Here is an 18,348-nt window from a genome sequence, read left to right as displayed (position 1 = left end):
AGCTCTGTGACAGTGAGATGGGACCTCCGGGCTCACGGAGCAAAGCGTGGCCTATGTCCCTAACCCTAACCCTGCAGCCAGCGTCGCTGTTGGCAAACCTCCGCTCCACTCTGACCCCCAGCTCAGCTGGTTAACGGGGGAATACGATTGATTTAGTCTCAGGACTCCCTGCTGTGATGTTACTAAAGACCCCGGGGAGCTCTTGTCTGTGTGGGGTGTAGCTATTGACACCATAAGACTAGCTAAAGCTGAGAACATTAGAGATGATTTTGCTTAACTCGAACGACAAGATTGTGCAAGCAAGCCGCCTTGGCTGTCAAGCAGCGACGTCTCTGTGAGTGTTGAGGGGGAGGGGGGCTGGAAAGCCCCTCTGGACTTTGGGGGAACAAGAGGAAGACGGCCCGTCTCTCTGGGGCGATCTGGAAGTCCCCAGGGACCTGCTCCTCGGTCAGTGCCGTTTTGAGGCTTGCTGGGGCGTCTGTACTCACAGCGAGAGAGGCATCCGGGGCTCTCCCTTCTGATTGTGTAGGATGCATTTGGGTCACTTTTCTGCTGGCCTTGCAGCCTCTTAGAGGCGCTTCGCAGAGTGGACCGTGGTCGGCCCCAGGCAGCCCAGCCCGGGCCCCGTGTAGCCTTGCTCCTGGGTGTGTGGGTTTGTTTCCTCAGGAAAGGGTGACCGTGGTCCCCTGGGCCGCCTCTGGTCCTGTCCACTGCTCATGCCCACGTCCTCCACATTTGCTTGAGCAGCAGCAACCTCCTGAAAGGCCAGTGAAGTGGCTCAGCATCCATTGTGCCCAGATGCACGTGGTCGCTCCCCAGCCCCGGCCCCGTGTGGAGGCCCAGTCAACTGAGTAGTGGGGAGGAGGAGCTCGGTCTCCATCAAACCCAGGGCGCTGTTCCAAACAGGGTCAGGTTGAGATGGAGCTCAGGTCTCTGCCACAGTCAGAGAGCCTCCCAAGGGCCACCAGAGGGCCTTCTGTGCAATAGCAGGAGCCTCCCCCATCAAGGTTACAGGGGCTGGCGCCCCTTGGACAGAGCTCTGCCTGTTGGAAGCACCTGCTCATTTTTGGTGTTAAAATTCTGTGTCGGCATGAGCACGTCTGTCAGGGGGTGACACCCCCCTCCCTGTCTTGCAGAATGCATCAATAAACATGGATCTCCGTACCAAAAGAACCCAGCTTTCGTCACCTGTGTGCAAAGTAAGTGTGCTCCTGCCTCACAGCCCCTGAGTCTGGGATCTTGGGGTCTTGTGGTCATTCCCAGGGGCCCTGAGTGTCCCTGTGGCCTTCGGAGCCACAGCCTGAGGTCAGCCCCCTCTGCCCTGAGCCAAAGTGTGTGTGGCATGAAGTGCATACCTCTGCGAGGTGGAGGGAAGGCCCGTCTGGGCCCATCCTGGTCAGTAGAGTCCCCTTTCACCGCGGTCACTGGTTCTGAGAAATGTTCTCAGCCCACTTGGTGAGCAGCATGCCTGGTAAGCAAGGGGCACTGGCAAACTCCTGGGCTCTTTCCAGTTTTTTATTGTAACAAACAAACCAGAGTGGCCTCCTTGTCTCCTGAGCACCTCTGCTGGGTAAGTTCCTAGGAGTGGAAGTACGAAGGGAAAGCTATGTCCTTTCCCAGTTTTGACGCAGACCTGGCGCATTATCCCTGTAGAGGGCAGGAGTGCCCCCCAGTACCCGCACCAGCCAGTTGTACTTCTTTCTACTTTTTACCTCTTCCAGCAGAAAAGTGGGGAAACGGCCCTCAAGCCGTTCAGTTTAGTTCTTCTTACTCACGAGTGAAGCCAAGCTTCACGTGTTTCTTTCTCTGCGAATGGTTTGTTCACATTCTTTGCCTGCCTTTCTCCGTTTGTAGGAGCTGATGATAGATTTTGCAGGTTAGCCGTTTGTAGTAAAGGTAGCAAGATTCCCCCTCAGCTCATCATGCGTCTTTATTATTATTATTACTTTAAATTATCATACAGTAACACTGACATTTTTGGTGTCCTGTCACATGGCTTTCATCCACACGTACACACATCTCAGCTGAGCCTGACTCCAGGCCTGGCTCTGGCCTGAGAGTCCCGTGGAGCAGACACGTTATCTCTGCCCCCCTCAGCCTTTGGTGCAGCCGTCTGTGACCCGTCTGTCCCCACGAGGGCAGTGTCTCGGCGCTTGCTCCTCTGAGCATGCCCTGCCCAGGTCATAACTTGCCGTTGCCCTCACGCTTCTGGAAGGAGGAGCAGAAGCCACGAGACTGGCCCCCACTGACCACGGCAGGTGCCGAGCATTCCAGTGCACAGGGCGGCCTCCCCCCGCACCCTCCCCCCGCCGTCAGCGGGCAGATAACCACTCACCTCCCTCCTGTGGGGCTTGGGTCAGGACTCAGCCCAGAGCCTGTCCGCGGGCTGCCTGCGTCCACCGAATTCCTCAGAAGCTTGGGACACCCGCAAACACACTCCTCACTCTGCCCCAGAGATGAGCTTCCCAACGAGACAGCAAAGGAAAGCAGGTGGAATTCTTCCTACTGGGAGTTGTCCGCCGCCAGGAGAAGGCGGGGTTGCCCTCTCGGCCTGGGGACCCTGAGATTTGTAAGGGGTGGTGTTGGGCATTCTAGGCAAATTCCAGGCGAAGGTAATGAACTCGGGCTTGTCTTTCTGCAATAACTCAAGTCTAACCGAGTGTTTCGGGTGGGGACGCACCCTTGTCCAGCCGCCCCTCCCGTGGGGCCTCTGACATGCTGGGTGCTGCGGGGGGGCGGTGGGACCGTCCGGGTCGGGAGCTGCCTGGCCCCACGCACGTCCCCCGCTGCCCAGGGGTCCCAGGCACACTCCAAGCGAGCTGGACGCGGGCCTGCTGAGTGCTCGGGGAGCAGGGGCCACTGCTCGAGTCTCAGGGGAAGCTGGACAGGGAGGTGGGGACCTGTACCTGCCTCCTATGCCTGCCGGGGCCCTGTGACCTGCTCCATGGGAGGTCCGGCTCTGGGACCCTGCCAGGCCTGGCCTCTCCCCCACTTCCCCAGGGCACAACCCCAGCCTCTAGCCTGGTGGGTGGGCGGCCGCTCCCTCCAAGCTGACCTGAGTTTCCTGGGATCAGTCGGGGCCTGGCCGGCCTGGTCTCTGACGCCCTCCAAGGGAGGTGGGGTTCGGTGTGGCCAGCCAGGGCCAGCAGGGGGACCTCAGTGCCCCCGACCCGCCTCAGTGCTCTCCCAGCTCAGGGTCCCCTTCTCTTTGCTTTCCACTCAGAGCTGCCTGACCAGTGCTCTCCAGACCCCTGCAATAAGAAGGGGACCCACGTCTGCCAGGACCTCATGGGCAACTTCTACTGCCAGTGCAGAGACGGCTGGGCAGGACGACTTTGCGACAGGGGTAAGGCTGCGTTGCCTGGGGAGATGGGGGCGTCAGGACACCCCTCAGGGCCGCCCAAGGGCCTGGGCTGGCAGGGGACACAGCCACACCAGCCTGTCTGGCTGCGACAGGAGTGAGGAGACTTTGAGGGGATGCCAGCTGTGTGGGGACACAGGACCCTCGCTGGTCCTCTCCCAAGGAGCAGATGGGTGCCTGGGGCCCTCAGCCTCTCAAGTCCTCCCGGGGCGTGGACGTCTGGACAGCAGGTGTCCTGCTGCAGCCCCCGGCAGGGCTCCATCCAGCTTGAAAAGCCTCCATGCTGAGCCCCCAGCAGCGCCCAAGCCAGGCCAGCTCTTCCAGGGTGCCGGGGGGCGTGGGGGCACGCCCTCCCTGAGGCAGGCTACCCTACTGTCTGGGCCCCCACTGATCAGAAGGGAGTCGAGAACAGGTTCATCTCCACCCTCCTTGAGTTTGCAGCGTGCTGGGTCAGCAGAGAAGACGCAGGAGACCCCTGGGACCTGGTTAGAACCCTCGGGCACCCCTTCGCTGCAGAGGGAGCCCTGAGCCCCTCAGAGCCTGCTGTCCAGCCACAGAACTGGGTCCCTGTGCCCCCCACTCAGGACCTGAGGGTGGATTCCATGGGGCTGGGGCTGCAGACGCTGCCAAGTGTTCCAGGCGGTCGTGGGTCACCTCTGGCTCCGTGTCCTTTTCCCAGATGTCAATGAGTGCAGCCAGGAGAACGGGGGTTGCAGTCAAATATGCTACAACCAGCCGGGCAGCTTCCAGTGTGCCTGCCACGGGGGCTACACGCTCTCCCCAGACAGTCGGACCTGCCACGGTGAGCCTGACCCAGGACCCCCCCGCCTCTGTGCTAGCCTGTTCGCTTTTGCAGTTGCCAGAAGTTGGCAGGCTGAAGCCTCAGTCGCTTGGCTCCTCTGCAAGAGGCTGAGGCTGTGGCTGGCTCCTTGGCTCTGGAGGGAGGGCAGGAGGGCGTCCCGCAGACACAGCACATGCCCAGGCTTGTCCGTGGCCACGGGCCCCAGAGCCGGGACACAGGCTGATTCACTCAGATCTGTGGACGGAGCCAGCCCAGCTGGGAGGCCTGCCTGCTGCTCAGGGAGAGGGGGTGGGGTGGTCGCCGGGCCTCCTTCCTGGCCACGGAGCCTGTAGACGTTCCTTTGACCTCAGGGCCCCGGACGCCTTGTGGGGAGGTGCGGGCAGGACGCCTGGGGTCCCACTGCTCACTGCTACAGGATCAGAGCTCACAAATGGTAGAAAGGGAAGGTGCCTTTAATCAGAGTGCTGGCACTCTGAGGAGATGGTGGGCTCAGCAGCCCCCAAAACCACCTCCGAAGCCTCGGCTCAGCCTTGAGAGCTTTTAAAGGGACGCAGGAAGGAGCCTCATTAGCCACTGAGACTGGGGTCAGCGTCCTGCTCCCCGCACAGAGTGCAGGCCCCTCAGCTCTCCTCACGGCCCCTCCAGGCGCTGTCTTACTGTTCGGTCACACCGTCTTCGTGAGGTTACTGAAGGGGAAGCTGGGGGAGAGATCAGGTCATCTGTTGTTTATTTCTAGTTCTTTGATCTGCACAAAGAACCATTAAGTTAAGCAAGGTGCTGTGTGAAGGTGTGCTTTGGCCAGAGACAGGCGAGCAGGGCAGGGCCTGGTTAAAAGTTGGTTACAACGCAGTTTTGCTAAAGTGACGAGAAAGGGGGCTTCCTGCTGAGGGCAGAGTCCTGCAAAGGGCTGCTCGCAAGTTCGCACTTACCAGAACATCACTGCATCTCTGAGGGGTTGAGCTGAAGGTCTGTCTTCTGTAACTTCCTGCTGACACGGGCGTCATGCTCTCAGAGGGAATGATGTCTGTGTAGGCCTGGAACATCTCTTTGCTGACGGTTTCAGTTGCCTCCTTACACATACGGGCAGAACAAACGATTCCGATGCCCACAGAGACAGACTGTCGGGAGCGACAGTGTGAATCCCATTCTCTCAAGGCCGCAGGTTTAGTCCTGCTCGAGACTGAGCCGCTTCCGGCATCTGCAGTCTGCTCTTCGAGCAGTCTGCCTCTTGCCTGCGGCGGCAGTCACAGCCTCTGTAAACCTCCTCAGAAATGCTCATCCGACACTGAGTGTGACCATGGCCCTGATCAGAACTGCTCAGTTTCGTACTTATTGGTGGGGGGCGTGGGGGTGCTGCAGGACTGTGCTCGAGGCCTCCAGGATCCTACCTTACCACTCCCGCCCCACTGGCTTCCCAAGGCTCCAGTCACCAGCCTTCCTTTGAGAAAGGTCTGCTCTGGAGTGAAGCAGAAGGCAGCTACCCTGCCCCCCCGTTTCTGCAGTCAGTCTGGGGCTCCCCACAGCCAGCCCCCGGGGCACCCCAAGAAACCACTGCAGGCTGCCCGCTCCCCAGAGGCACCCCTCTCTCACCCCCACTCTCCCAGAGGCAACTCGCTTGCCCACCTCCCTCTCCCCATGAATTCCCATCTGTCACGGCAGCATGAGGGGTCAGGGCCCGGGGTCTGGAAGCCCCAGGGGGGCCCTGAGCACAGACGCGGGTCGGCTCTCTTATCTGGAGAAACCGCTTCCAGTCCATGCACATCGGTGCCTCCCGGGCCTGACGAGACGCGGGAGGCCTCCTCGTGTCCCGGTGGCGGGTCCCATCCCCTGCTCTTCGCAGCCATCTGCCTCCCCCTAAGAACGCACTTCCAGGCAGGCTGTGTCATAGGGCGGTCATTGTGGGGCGTGGAGGGTGGTGCTCAGGGACCCCAGGGCTTCTCCCCCCACTTCTCCGGGGGCCCTTCTCTACTCAGGCTCAGCCTCTCTTGTGCCCACGGCTGCCGGGGCCATCCCGAGGGCCCAGACTGCGGGGCTCAGATTCCAGGGGAGCCCTGTGCTGTTGGTGTGGGTGCCCCAGGCACCGTCGCCGCCCTGAGAAGCGCCCTCTTTGCAAAACCCCGAGGGCCGGCTTTGAACCTCTGGTCGACCTCGCAGACCACCCAGGGGTGAGGCAGCCTCCGGCTCTGAGTGAATCCCAGCAGCCCGCATCCCTGGCTGCAGGACAGCAGGGTGGGCCCTGTGCCTCCCGTTAGCAGGACTGGTCGCTACTTAGCCTGTCGGCACGGGCCCCGCCCCGACGCCGGTTTTGGGGTGTGCCTGCAGAGGCGGGCCCGACACCTCCTTTCTCCTGGTGTCACTGTTTCCTTAGCACCCCTGCAGTGAGGCACCGTCTCATCGTGTCCTCTGTGGTCAGCCCTGAGATGCTGAGAGCAAGGGGGTGGGGACCCTGCACCCGTGGGGCTGGGCTCCTGGGGTCTGCTCTGAAGCGCTGCCCAGCCTTTGCGGATGAGTCTCTGGGCACCTTCTTGGCTGCCGACAGAGGACCACCCAGAGGCCAGTCATTGCTCATCGTGAGCTTTCGTGGAGCCAGTTAGGTTGAGCAAGACTGCAGGGTGGGCTGTGAGCTTACCCTACGATTGTGGTGAAGTTTCGGCAGCCGAGGGCGGGGGCTGGCACTGCTGAGCCAGCACGGTGTGGGGTACCTGCCCGTGGCCCCCAGTGTGAGCGTGGTGCCTGCCCGCCTGGGGACTCTGCTTGGCACCTCCTGCCCCTGAATAGCTGGGGCTGGTCTGGACCCACTGCCAGCCCAGCCCACGTGGGCTCGGCCCAGCCTGGCTCCTGCAGTGCCTGCCAGCCCTGACAGTGGGGGCCCTGCGGGTTTACAGGCTTCCTGCGGGGAGCACGTGGATCATTCCCGCCGTCTCTGGGAGGAATCTTAGTTTCCACATCTGAAAGCCTATGTTTGCCGAGCTGCCCTTGTGACAAAGTCAGGAGCAGCTCTGAGTCTTTGCGGGCAGATCTTATTTGAAGTACCAGTTGCACTTTCTAGAAATTCCCTCTGTCTCCTCAGGAACCAGCTCTTGGCTGCAGGTTTCTCCTGCTGATACTGGTTTGTCCATGTGGCAGAGGGGAAGGAGCCTCAGGACGACCCCGGACGGTCACTGACCGTGGCTGTGGTGCTGGTTTTCCTCGGGCAGACCTCAGTGTGAGGCCCATGCAGTCCTCAGTGTGAGGCCCATGCAGACCTCAGTGTGAGGCCCATGCAGTCCTCAGTGTGAGGCCCATGCAGTCTTGATGGTCAGGGGCTCTGGGGGTGCGGGGTGGGACTTAGGGTTAAAAGGCCCCAGAGGTACTCTTTTACCTTCCTGGACTTTCAGCAACAACTCTGCACCAGGCCAGCCAGTGCCCCACAGAGACAGGAATCCGCCTTCTCAGCCAGGCCCCGATCAGAAACTCCCCACCCACCCCCAGCCCTGCTTCTGGGCTGGGGCTGAAAACCCCATGGTTAGAAGGAAGGGAAGAGACAGCAGAGGAGGAGGAGGGGGTAGGATGGACAGAGGGAGGGGGGCAAGGGGCAGAGGAGGGGGAGGAGAAGGCGGGGGGACGCTGCACTGACCCCGCCAGGCGAGGCTGGGCTCCCCCCGCAGAGCTGGCCGCCTCTCCACAGTTCCTGGCCAGCGGGCAGCAGCTCCTTCCAGGCCGGCCGCCAGCAGGCCTGGTGGACCTGATGCAGCTGGTTTTTCCTGCAGATGTAGACGAATGTGTGGATGCGGGCGCCTGCGGGGCGGCGCGGTGCCAGAATCTGCCGGGCTCCTACTCCTGCGTCTGCGACGAGGGCTACGTGTTCAGTTCACAGGAGAAGGGCTGCCAAGGTACCTACCTGAGGCCACATGGGACACACAGGCACACACAGGGCGCCATGCTCCAGGGAGCGCTGTGCCGCGTGCCCCCCAGAGGGGCTGAGCACCTGCACACACGCGACGTGGCCCCTGCCTCACCATACACGCGACGTGGCCCCTGCCTCACCTGCACACACGTGGCCCCTGCCTCACCTGCACACACGTGGCCCCTGCCTCACCTGCGCACACGTGACGTGGCCCCTGCCTCACCTGCACACACGTGGCCCCTGCCTCACCTGCACACACGTGGCCCCTGCCTCACCTGCACACACGTGACGTGGCCCCTGCCTCACCTGCACACACGTGGCCCCTGCCTCACCTGCACACACGTGGCCCCTGCCTCACCTGCACACGTGGCCCCTGCCTCACCTGCACGCACATGAAGTGGCCCCTGCCTCACCATGCATGCGATGTGGCCCCTGCTGCACCTGCACGTGTGATATAGTGCCTGCCTCTTGTGCAACTGGCCCCTCCCCAGAGACACAGGGAGGCGGCAGGCAGGGCCCCGGCTCTTGGGCAGCTGCCTTCCTCCTGCCCCCAGCGCACCTGGCCCAGCCATGTCCAGGGGCCCAGACAGCCACGCTGCCTCCCACTACCTTCCTGCCTGGGGCCCATGGCTGCCCCTCCACGAGGAAGGAGATGGGTGGTCCCAGCCTGCCTCCCCAACCCCCAGGCCATCCCGGCTCCCCCACCCTGGCCCCTGTCCTGGGCACAAGCCCACGCCCGACCGTGAGCCTGGTGTCCTGTGTGTGCCGCCCTGGCCCTGCTGATGGCCGCCATCCAGGTGTGCAGCCCTGTCCCCAGGAAGGAGCCGGGCGGGAGCCACGCACCTGGGCTGCCCGGGGCTCAACGCCAGGCCTCGCATCTGCCGAGATGTGATGGGGGCAGGCTCTGGCGGCCCTGCGGGCTCAGGGGCTTCCTTGTGGTCGCAGACATGGACGAGTGCATGGAGGAGCGCTGCGAGCAGGTCTGCGTCAACTTCCCCGGGAGCTACACCTGCCACTGCAACGGACGCGGGGGCCTGAAGCTGTCCCAGGACATGAACACATGCGAGGTAGTCCCGGGTGGCGCGTGGGGGCAGCAGGGCCCCGGGGTTTCAGCGCCCCCGCCTGACAGCTGCCACCCCCGCCCTGACAGGACATCCTGCCCTGTGTGCCCTTCAACGTGGCCAAGAGCGTGAACTCCCTGTACCTGGGCCGCATGTTCAGCGCGATGCCCGTGATCAAACTGCTCTTCAAACGGCTACAGCCCACGAGGTGAGAGGGCAGGAGGGCATCCAGCCCTGAGGGGACATGGGCATGAGGCTGCCTGGTCAGGGGACCTGCCGCCCAGCACAGCCACACGGGTCTCAGGGCTGGTGCCGGCCTTCCCTGCCCAGCGACTCACTGCCAGCATCAGCGTGAAGATGGCTCCTAGCCTGCCCACCTGGCGCTTCCTGAGGCCGGGCCATCCCATGCCGGGAAGGGCCACACGCCGCAGCTTACAGTGGCCGTTTTGTTCCCGCTGGCTCGCAGACTGGTGGCTGAGTTCGACTTCAGGACCTTCGACCCCGAGGGCATCCTGTTCTTCGCTGGAGGCCACCGGGACAGCACCTGGATTATGCTGGGCCTGCGGGCTGGCCGGCTGGAGCTGCAGCTCCGCTACCAGGGCGTGGGCCGCGTCACCAGCAGCGGGCCCGTCATCAACCACGGCTCGTGGCAGACAGTGAGTGGGGCCCCCGCAGCCCTGCCCAGGACCCCGCAATGCTCACGTACACTCCCTCAATGGTCAGCAGGCACAGCCCCAGCAGGGCGGCCCTGGCAGGAAGCCTGCGCCCTGACGGGCATTACTCGTCACAGCAGCTGAGCTGGGCTTCCGCTGCCGGGACCACAGTTCTCAGTGGACCGGCTCCACTGGGGCCGCCTGGCTGTCTGGAGGTGCTTCTGTCTGTCACACCTATGGGTGGGGGCTCCGGGCCGCTGGATTGAGGCCAGGAGGGCCACTGGGCCCCTGCAGCACACGGGGCTCCCGTTCCCAAGGACCCTCCGGTTCAGACCGTCAGCTGCCCTGAGGCTGAGAACGGGATGAGATCTGGGTGCCTGCCCCGCTGCCTCATGCTCTCAGTGGGGGTCAGGGTCGGCCGTGACTCACGACACCGTCCCGGGCTCTGCCTCCGGCCCTGCTCCCATCCTGCTGACCTCCAGGGCTCACACTTGGCTGCCTCTTGATGGAGGCACCCTGATTGCCCAGGGCCTGGCCTCCGGCCGTCAGCTCTGTGGGTGCCACGACGCCTGGAGCAAAGTGGCCTGTGACACGCGGGCTTCCTCCCAAACTGTTGGCACTGGGCTTTTAGAAGTAAGTGCTTGAAAGAGAAATGGGAAAAGCATTCTTTTTCCCTTTAGAAGTAAAGATAAAATGGGAAAAGTTGCCCTGGCCTCCATGAATAAAAGCGCTGTAGACATTTGCTAGTGTTTCCATCCCATCGGTGGGTCCAGCTCCTCCACTCCTAGACTCTTAAACCCCAGGCACCATCACGACAGCAGGAGGAGACCTTCTGCAAAAGGACAGATAAGATAGTCGCTCTGCAGGGAAGCTGTCCCGGGGGTTGAGGATGCTCCATGTGTGGGAGCCTGCTGCTCCAAGCTCGAGGTGCCTGAGCAGCGCCGGGACTCTGCCGGGGAGTGGGGCTGGGGGAGGCACGACCAGTGGGTGCGTGGCCCCAGCACCCCGCCCACCCCGAGATACACCCGGCCCTTGAGCCACAGGCCAGGCTCCATGACGATCTGCCTGCTCTCTGGTGCCCACCAGACCCCCCGCCCCCCACTTTGCCTCCTCAGCAAACTCAGACCCTGCACCTGGATGTTTCTCCACCTGAGCCAAAAAGGAAACCAGGGGCTTCTGGGGCTGAGGAAGATGCTCCGAGCACAGAGTGACAGGCTTTAAACTCTCCTACAAGGAGAGCAGGGGAGAGGGGGCAGTTTTACAGAGAATTCATATGCTCACTCAGCGTCCGGTCTGTGCCAGGCACTGCCTGGCTGCAGGAAATGCCAGGGTAGAAAGTGTGCTCCCGTCTAAACATGCTCAGCTGAGGGTAGAGAGGTGAAGGGCCAGGGTGGAGCAGAGAACCCCGGGCTGATGTGCGGGGGCAGTGACCCCAGGTTCCTGAAGCAGCTCCCTGGCTAAGGCTTGATGCAGGGCCAGAGATGGGGAGGGGAGGCTCCCTCGCAGGAAGGGGGATGAAGGGGTGGAGCCGATCCCTGGAGGAGTTGGTGGGGCCTGAGCCACACCGTGGATGCCAGGGAGGCGGTGTAGGTGGTGAGCCTGGACCCCCGAGGCTGGGGGTCTCCTGGCCCCATGTGGTGATGGGAATTGGTACGCCAGGTTGGGCCCCCCTTCAGAAGGTGCACGTCCACCCTTATGGCACCGTGCTCCTCAGATCTCTGTCGAGGAGCTTGAGCGGAACCTGGTGATCAAGGTGAACAAGGACGCCGTGATGAAGATCGCCGTGGCTGGGGACCTGTTCCAGCTGGACAGAGGACTGTACCATCTGAACCTGACCGTGGGGGGCATCCCCTTCCAGGAGAAAGACCTCGTGCATCCTGTAAGCACTCCCCTTCATCCCTGGGGTCTGAGCCCAGGGGGCTGAGGAGGACAGAGCCCACCGTCCTTAGTCCCTAGGGTCCGAGCCCTGGGTGGGTGAGGAGGACAATTAACCACACTGACCAGGACTAGCAAAGGGTGGGAAAAAGGCGAACGTCTCTAGGATATAACAAGCCGCAGCTGCAGCTATGTCGCCTATCTTGCTGTCTCTTTCTGTGAAACTCACTTGCGGTTTCGTCTGAATTGATCATGAAAATGTCTATTTTGGAGAGGAGACAAATCACAATGAAATTATTCTCTCACAAAAAGAACAATGAACTTACTTTTTAACACTTTTTTTGGGCAGTTCCCAAGAACATTTTGGGTTGTTGATCCTGTTGGGGTTCCCGCAGGGGAAGTAAGACCTAATGAGAGCTCGGTGTTGGTCGTTTCTCAGAGTCCTGTCCCTTCTCGCCCCCGGCGTGCTGGTGTCTATGCCAGAGCCCCTGGCTCCGAGCTGGGTTTCCACAGCGGGCAGGACGCGAGTCCACACGCTGAGGCTCCGAGTGGGGGCAGCGTCGCAGCGTGTCCCCCCGCCCCGAGGGCTGAGGGCTATCCGACACCCCGGAGTCCCTCCTGGTTTTCCAGAAGAGGCTGGGCTGGCCCGACCTGCTCAGAGCTGTGGCAGGTGCGGCTGAGCTGGAGCCGTGCTCTGGGGGCCTGGCGTGAGCACAGGCGTGTGCGCGTCCCCTCGCCCGTCCTTCCAGGCAGCAGTCGGCACCCCGAGCCTGCCAGCCGAGGGGGGACCAAGCGCAGGCGGTGGGGAGGGGGGCGGCCCTGAGTGGGTCCAGGGCGGACCGACCGCCCTCAGCAGAGTCCATGCCTGCGGGCAGTGGATTGCCACGAGCGTGACCAGCAGGGCGCCGTAGGACGGGCAGCAGCAGGGAGCCACTGGGGTCCCTGTCTCTCCAGATGAACCCGCGTCTGGACGGCTGCCTGAAGAGCTGGCACTGGCTGGATGGTGAGGACACCGCCATCCAGGAGACGGTCAAGGCGAACGTGAAGATGCAGTGCTTCTCTGTGACCGAGAGGGGGTCCTTCTTCCCCGGGAGTGGGTTTGCCTTCTTCCACCTGGATTACGGTGAGTCTCCACTCCTGCGAGGGGATGGCTGTGCTCGGCCTTCTGGCCCAAATTCCCCGAAGCAGCAGCAGCAGCCAGTCGCCCCGGGGCGAGCGCCTGAGGGATGGCCGGCCTGGGCGCTGGGTTGCAGGGAGAATGGGATGGCGGAGGGCCTGTGGCTGAGATGGGGGACACTGGGCTTGAAGCGGGAGCTTCCAGGAAGGTTCTGAGATGGGACACCCTTGAGCGCATCTGTGGTCACAGCGCTGTGGGCTGTGGGGAGGGGCCGAACCACCAGGAGTCCAGTGCTCCAGGCTCAGCAGGAAGAGATAGGAGGAGGCCCCTGACGGAAGGGCCCAAGGCCCCAGCTGCAACTGTGCCTCAGAGAACCGAGGCTTTTCCAGCAGCTGCGGAAGCTATAGAGGAGCTTTTCTGTGACCCCAGTAAGAGGGGAGCAGGTGGGGCGGGCAGCCGGGGGCCAGGGTGGCTGCAGGGGACGGCGGTCCGCCCAGAGTCCTTCCCGCTTCTGTAAAGCAGGGCCTTTAATTCCGCGACCGCTTCCCTTTTAGCATTAAGAGACAGTTTAAATCAGTCACCCTTGCACGCTGATGAGTGGGCACCTGGACATTAGCTTTACATCTGCCCTGAGGGGTTGGCCTGCACGGTGTGGGCCGTGGGGGTGGGGGGCACAGCGGTTCAGTTTGAGTCTGGACTCAGGATTTCCCTAGATTTCCTCGGGCAGGGCCAGAGTTAACCTCTGCCCCCAGGAGGGCACCACTGTGCCCGGAGGCGTCGCTGTGCCTGGGTGCGTGGCCCTGGTGGCCTTTGACGTGAGGATGTCAGGTGGCTCTGTGTCACGGCCTGGGAGACACCGCACATGGACCCATGAGCCTCTTTCCTCAGGCGGCAAGGTGTGCCTCACCCCACGCCCGGCATGCCCCCAGCGTCTGTTCCCAGACTCTGAGCCTGTCATGGTTGAAGGTGCACACGTGACCCTCACCACCCTGCGTGGCCCAATCGTAGGGACAGTCTATTCGGGTCAGAGATGGGACCTGCTCCCCCCTCCCCATTTCTGTCTTGGCTTTACCTGTCACGAGCGCCACCAGGTCACCCAAGGAGAAACCTTCACTCCTGACTGCAGCTCGTACGGAGCGCACGCCGCCCCTGCAGCCCTCGCTTCTGTGCGCGCAGACCCAGGGCGTCCTTGTGGCAGTGGGTGTCACACGCAACACGCTGGCGGCCTGGCCCCGCTGCCTGTGTGCCCGCCATGGAGGCAGCCACTTGGCTGCGGGGCTTATTAGATCTGCAGGTTGCAACAGCAGAGGCCACATGGCAGTCAGGACTGGCGCCTCTAGGGCGCCTCAGGCTGGCCGTCCTGTCCTCATGACGACACAGAAGGGGCGTGTCAGGAGTTACAGGCACCGTTCTCAGCGGCAGGTCAAAGATCTGGACTCTGTGGGTCTTAAAGCCCCAGATGCCATCAGGCAAGGGGCACGTGGGTAATCCCCCTCGGCACCCAAGGAAACCTCCCAGGGGAGCTGAGGCGCTGGCCCCTCAAACACGCTTCTGGCAGCCAGGCCCCTCTCCCCACCTCCGCCAGGGGACCCCGCAGAGATTACCACTCTCCCCACCTCTGCCAGGGGGACCCTGCAGAGATCGCCCCTCTCCCCACCTCTGTTGGGGGACCTCGCAGAGATCACCACTCTCCCTACCTCTGCCAGGGGGACCCTGCAGAGATCGCCCCTCTCCCCACCTCTGCCAGGGGGACCCCGCAGAGATCGCCCCTCTCCCCACCTCTGTTGGGGGACCCTGCAGAGATCGCCACTCTCCCCACCGTCAGGGATGCAGGGAAACTTGGCAACAGAGGAGAAGGCTGGGTTGGGGGTTTTGTTCGTTGCCTTTTCCAATTCTACGTGTGTTCAGCTCAGTGAACAGTTTTCAGAACTGATCGTTACGTCCCTCTCTGGGGTGGGGACCTGCACACGATTCAATGGGCTCTCGGTTCGCTGGTGGAAAAGACCAGTGCAGGGCAAGGCCTGACCTGAGTGGCCTTGCCGACCTGCTGCATCCCGAGAGGTGGAAACGCTTAGAAACCGAGGGGGCAAGGTTTCCTTCCGGCCCCTTCAGCAGCGGTGGCTCAGCTGGGAGGAGACGCGAGGTGGTGTTTGCGTCTGAGACCCGGACCCACCACGGCTACCAAGGGTGCTCTGGAGCATGACATACGTGACGCACGGCAGGCGGCTTGTCACGCACACACGTGCCTACAGAGTCCTGTAACACGTGTCCTCTAAGCAGCGCCGGCCCCGTGGAGCATCGATTAGAGCAGAAAAGCGCGGCCCGGGAAGGAAGATTGGATGCAGTGTCCGGCAGCTTTCACTGCCTTCCCAACCCTTCCCGGTCCTTCAGCTTGCTGGGCTGAGCCTGTGCGGTGGGTGGGCAGGCTGAGCCCCACCCCATTCCTGTCTTGGGGGCAGGGAGTCAGGTGCCCAGGGGATGGTCCCGGCCGGACTGGGTGGGGCGGTCGGTGGCCACTCAGAGGGGTTCTTGGGGAGTGAGCATGTGGCTATTCTCGGTGGGCTGGGGCCTCTGCAGTCCAATGCCGGGCTCCCTGTCAGTTCCTGACGGCTGGGCCACTGAGCCCTGAGCTACCGGCTTCCCGCTGCCTCTGCCGCCCAGGGCCCCGCGGGGCCCAGCCCGCCGCCTCTGCGCCACGCTGTCTGGACTGCCTGGTGATGCGTGGCCTTCCTTGCAGCGCGGACGTCCCCTACCGGCGGGACGAAGACCACCTGGGCAGTGGAGGCTGTGGCTCGGGTCCGCCCTGCTGCAGACACCGGGGTGCTGCTTGCGCTGGTGGGCGACCGCCAGGCCGTGGCCCTCTCCGTGGCGCTGGTTGACTACCACTCCACCAAAAAGCTCAAGAAGCAGGTACTGCTTGCTGCTGCCCCCCGCCCCCCAACCCTCGCTCTGAGACAGAGCCGCCGTGAAGCTCAGCCCCACCTCTCGCCCTCAGAGTTCCAGCGCCCACCTCTCAGCAGCGTCTCAATGGCCTCTGGTGGCTCAGGGCTGGTGCTGGAGCCCTGCAGGCTGGCTGTGCAGTGGGGAGACCGTCCTGCCACCCCCAGCGGTGTAGATAATTTGAATTAATCGCTTGTATTTAAGCCAAATGATTTTGCTCACAAATGACATGTGTGAGTGTACAAACAGGCCCAGACCCTCACCAGGCCTCTCCTGGAGGCAGGCAGGGCTCTGAGTATCCGCCCCTGGACAGGCCGCCGTCACCTCCATACAGTCCCTACCCCACCCCCGACCGTCACTGGTCACTGTGCTGGCTGTCTTCTCAGAGAACAGGCAAGAGTAGTGGAAATGGGTTTATTCTCCCGCCTGTCCCAAGAGGGGTGTGTTCCCCACGTCAGCCTACCTGCGGGAGCCATCAGCTCCCCTCTTACTGCGGCTGCAAGCTGATGGGCACAGATCCAGGCATGGCCCCTCTCTGCTGTTTCTGTGGCAGCGCCACATGCAAGGGGCAGCTCTGCCCTGAGTCCTGGCCACAGACACAGTGGGAGCCCTGGTCCCCTCTGCCCAGACCGATGCATGTGTGGCCCTGTGACCAGAGCGTGTTTCCTCCACGTCCCCCCCGGGGACATGCAGCTCTATATGCTAGTCCTCAATCATGTTGGAGGGGGTCCAGCTCCCCCTAATTCACACATGTAGAAACCATGTCCTTGTCACACTCTGGCCATAAGCGACCCTACCCACAGGAGACCCATGGACCTCGGCAGGACAGGAGGGCCCACGGGCATGTGGCCACCGGCCCGTCTGCCCCAGTCAGCTATGCCTCTCCCCACAGCTGGTCGTCCTGGCCGTGGAGGACGTCACCTTGGTCCTGATGGAGATCAAGGTCTGCGATGGCCAGGAGCACATGGTGACCATCTCTGTGAATAAGGACAGGGCCACCCTGGAGGTGGATGGCACCCAGGGCCAGAGCGAAGTGAGCCCAGCGGGGCTGCAGGAGCAGCTGGCCGTCCTCGGGAGACACCTGGAGGGCTCCGTGCTCACCTTCATCGGGGGGCTGCCAGGTAGGGGCCCCGACTCGCTCCCCCAGGCAGGGCTGGGCGCTCTGTAGGGAAGGGAGGCAGGAGGAGCCAGTCTGTGGCAGCAGCGTGTGGGGCCCAGCCCAGCCGCTGTGGGGTCAGGCTGACAGCACCTGGGGGGACACATCAGCCTGAAGCTGTTCCCCACCCCACACCTTCCAGGAACACCCCCATGGGTATCAGATGGTGGGTCTGGGCCACACGGGGAGCCAGGCGCTCCAGTGCCCCACCCCCGAGGCCTGGTGTCCAGCTGCCTGGGGAAGCAGGCCAGGTGAGCCTGCCCCCGCCACATCTGGAGGTGGTATCGCAGCAGAGTAGGGGAGATGGGAGAGGCTGGGCCTCCCACCACTCAGGCGGGTCTCCACTTGTCCCCGACAGAGGCGCGCTGTCTTGGCCGCCAGACTCCAACTGCGTTTAGTTTTAGTAAACAGAGCTTTGAAGAGGATAAGAGAGCCTGGAAGGCCTGGGCATGACTCATTCGGGATGAGATAATATTTAATGGATGTGACTGTCTGTGTGTCCTTCTGCGGGGTCGGGGTGCTGTGGTGCCGTGCCAAGCCTGGTGGCAGGCGTCTGCTGCCCGCCGGGGCTCGTGGCTGAGCTGCATGATGACGCTCTGCCAGAGACGCGGCGGGGCGCCCGGGCTCCGGGCGGCTCACCCGCTAAAACGCGCTTGCTCTTTCCCCGCGGCCCAGACGTGCCCGTGACCTCGGCTCCGGTCACGGCCTTCTACCGCGGCTGCATGACGCTGGAGGTCAACCGGAAGGCGCTGGACCTGGACGAAGCCGCCTACAAGCACGGCGACATCACGTCCCACTCCTGCCCTCCCGTTGAGCCCGCCGCCTAGGCTTCTGGGCCGCAGACGCCCCGCCCCACGCACGCCGCAGCCTCCTCTCCACCGGAAGGGTGGCGGCCGCGCCCGCGCCCGCGCTGGAGACACTGAACCCTCGCCCACCAAGGCCCTCGGGGCCTCCCTCCCCGTGTGTAACATACGTGTACATAGAGGACTAACCTCACCGCCGCCTGAGCGGACCCGGGAAAAGAATTCTGTTATTTTTATCACCAGATGCTTCTTTCTGACTTAAAACTATGGAAAAATAAAATATTTACAGAACCTTTCTAGCTCTGTGTTGGCGGTGTCCGCTCCTTGCTGCTTTGCAGCGGCCGTCACAGAGTCAGCGGCTGAGGGCACCCGTAAGTCCAGGGGCCGTCACCCCTGCTGCTGCTGCCCGAGGTTCCCCTGGTGGGGACGAGCTGCTTCACTGGAAGAGGCCGCGCCAGCGCCGGCGGGGCTGGAAGTACGGCAGGTCAGCACCGCCCGCTCCCCGACACGCCCCCCCACCCCCAGCCTCGGAGGCTCTCCGGTTAAACCGGGGGCCTATTTGCTCATTTTGAGGGGCCGGGCAGTGAGCCGGGTCTGCAGGAGGTCAAGTGGGCGGGGCCTCGCGCTCTGGCTCCAGGAGTAGCGGGCGGGGGGCAGCCACGGGGAACGCGTGGGACCCACGGGTCTCGGCAGA

General features: G+C 62.9%; 1 protein-coding gene across 1 annotated transcript in view; it reads left to right on the top strand.

The window, feature by feature from the left end:
• The window catches only part of GAS6 (growth arrest specific 6), a 28,168-nt gene extending 10,200 nt beyond the window's left edge, over window positions 1-17,968 (top strand). Inside the window, exons 4-15 of the mRNA XM_055543084.1 lie at window positions 1,137-1,199; window positions 3,224-3,346; window positions 4,041-4,163; window positions 7,913-8,035; window positions 8,995-9,116; window positions 9,200-9,318; window positions 9,577-9,766; window positions 11,478-11,642; window positions 12,593-12,761; window positions 15,493-15,665; window positions 16,588-16,816; window positions 17,527-17,968. Of these exons, the coding sequence (XP_055399059.1) occupies window positions 1,137-1,199; window positions 3,224-3,346; window positions 4,041-4,163; window positions 7,913-8,035; window positions 8,995-9,116; window positions 9,200-9,318; window positions 9,577-9,766; window positions 11,478-11,642; window positions 12,593-12,761; window positions 15,493-15,665; window positions 16,588-16,816; window positions 17,527-17,678 (1,751 nt within the window). The 3' untranslated portion in view covers window positions 17,679-17,968. The remainder of the gene's footprint in view (window positions 1-1,136; window positions 1,200-3,223; window positions 3,347-4,040; window positions 4,164-7,912; window positions 8,036-8,994; window positions 9,117-9,199; window positions 9,319-9,576; window positions 9,767-11,477; window positions 11,643-12,592; window positions 12,762-15,492; window positions 15,666-16,587; window positions 16,817-17,526) is intronic.
• Window positions 17,969-18,348: the final 380 nt, after the last annotated feature.

Source organism: Bubalus kerabau, chromosome 12 (assembly GCF_029407905.1).
Source record: "Bubalus kerabau isolate K-KA32 ecotype Philippines breed swamp buffalo chromosome 12, PCC_UOA_SB_1v2, whole genome shotgun sequence".
NCBI classification, from domain to species: domain Eukaryota; kingdom Metazoa; phylum Chordata; class Mammalia; order Artiodactyla; family Bovidae; genus Bubalus; species Bubalus kerabau.
Note: the sequence above shows the minus strand (reverse complement) of the source record. Positions and strands in the feature narration are given on the sequence as shown.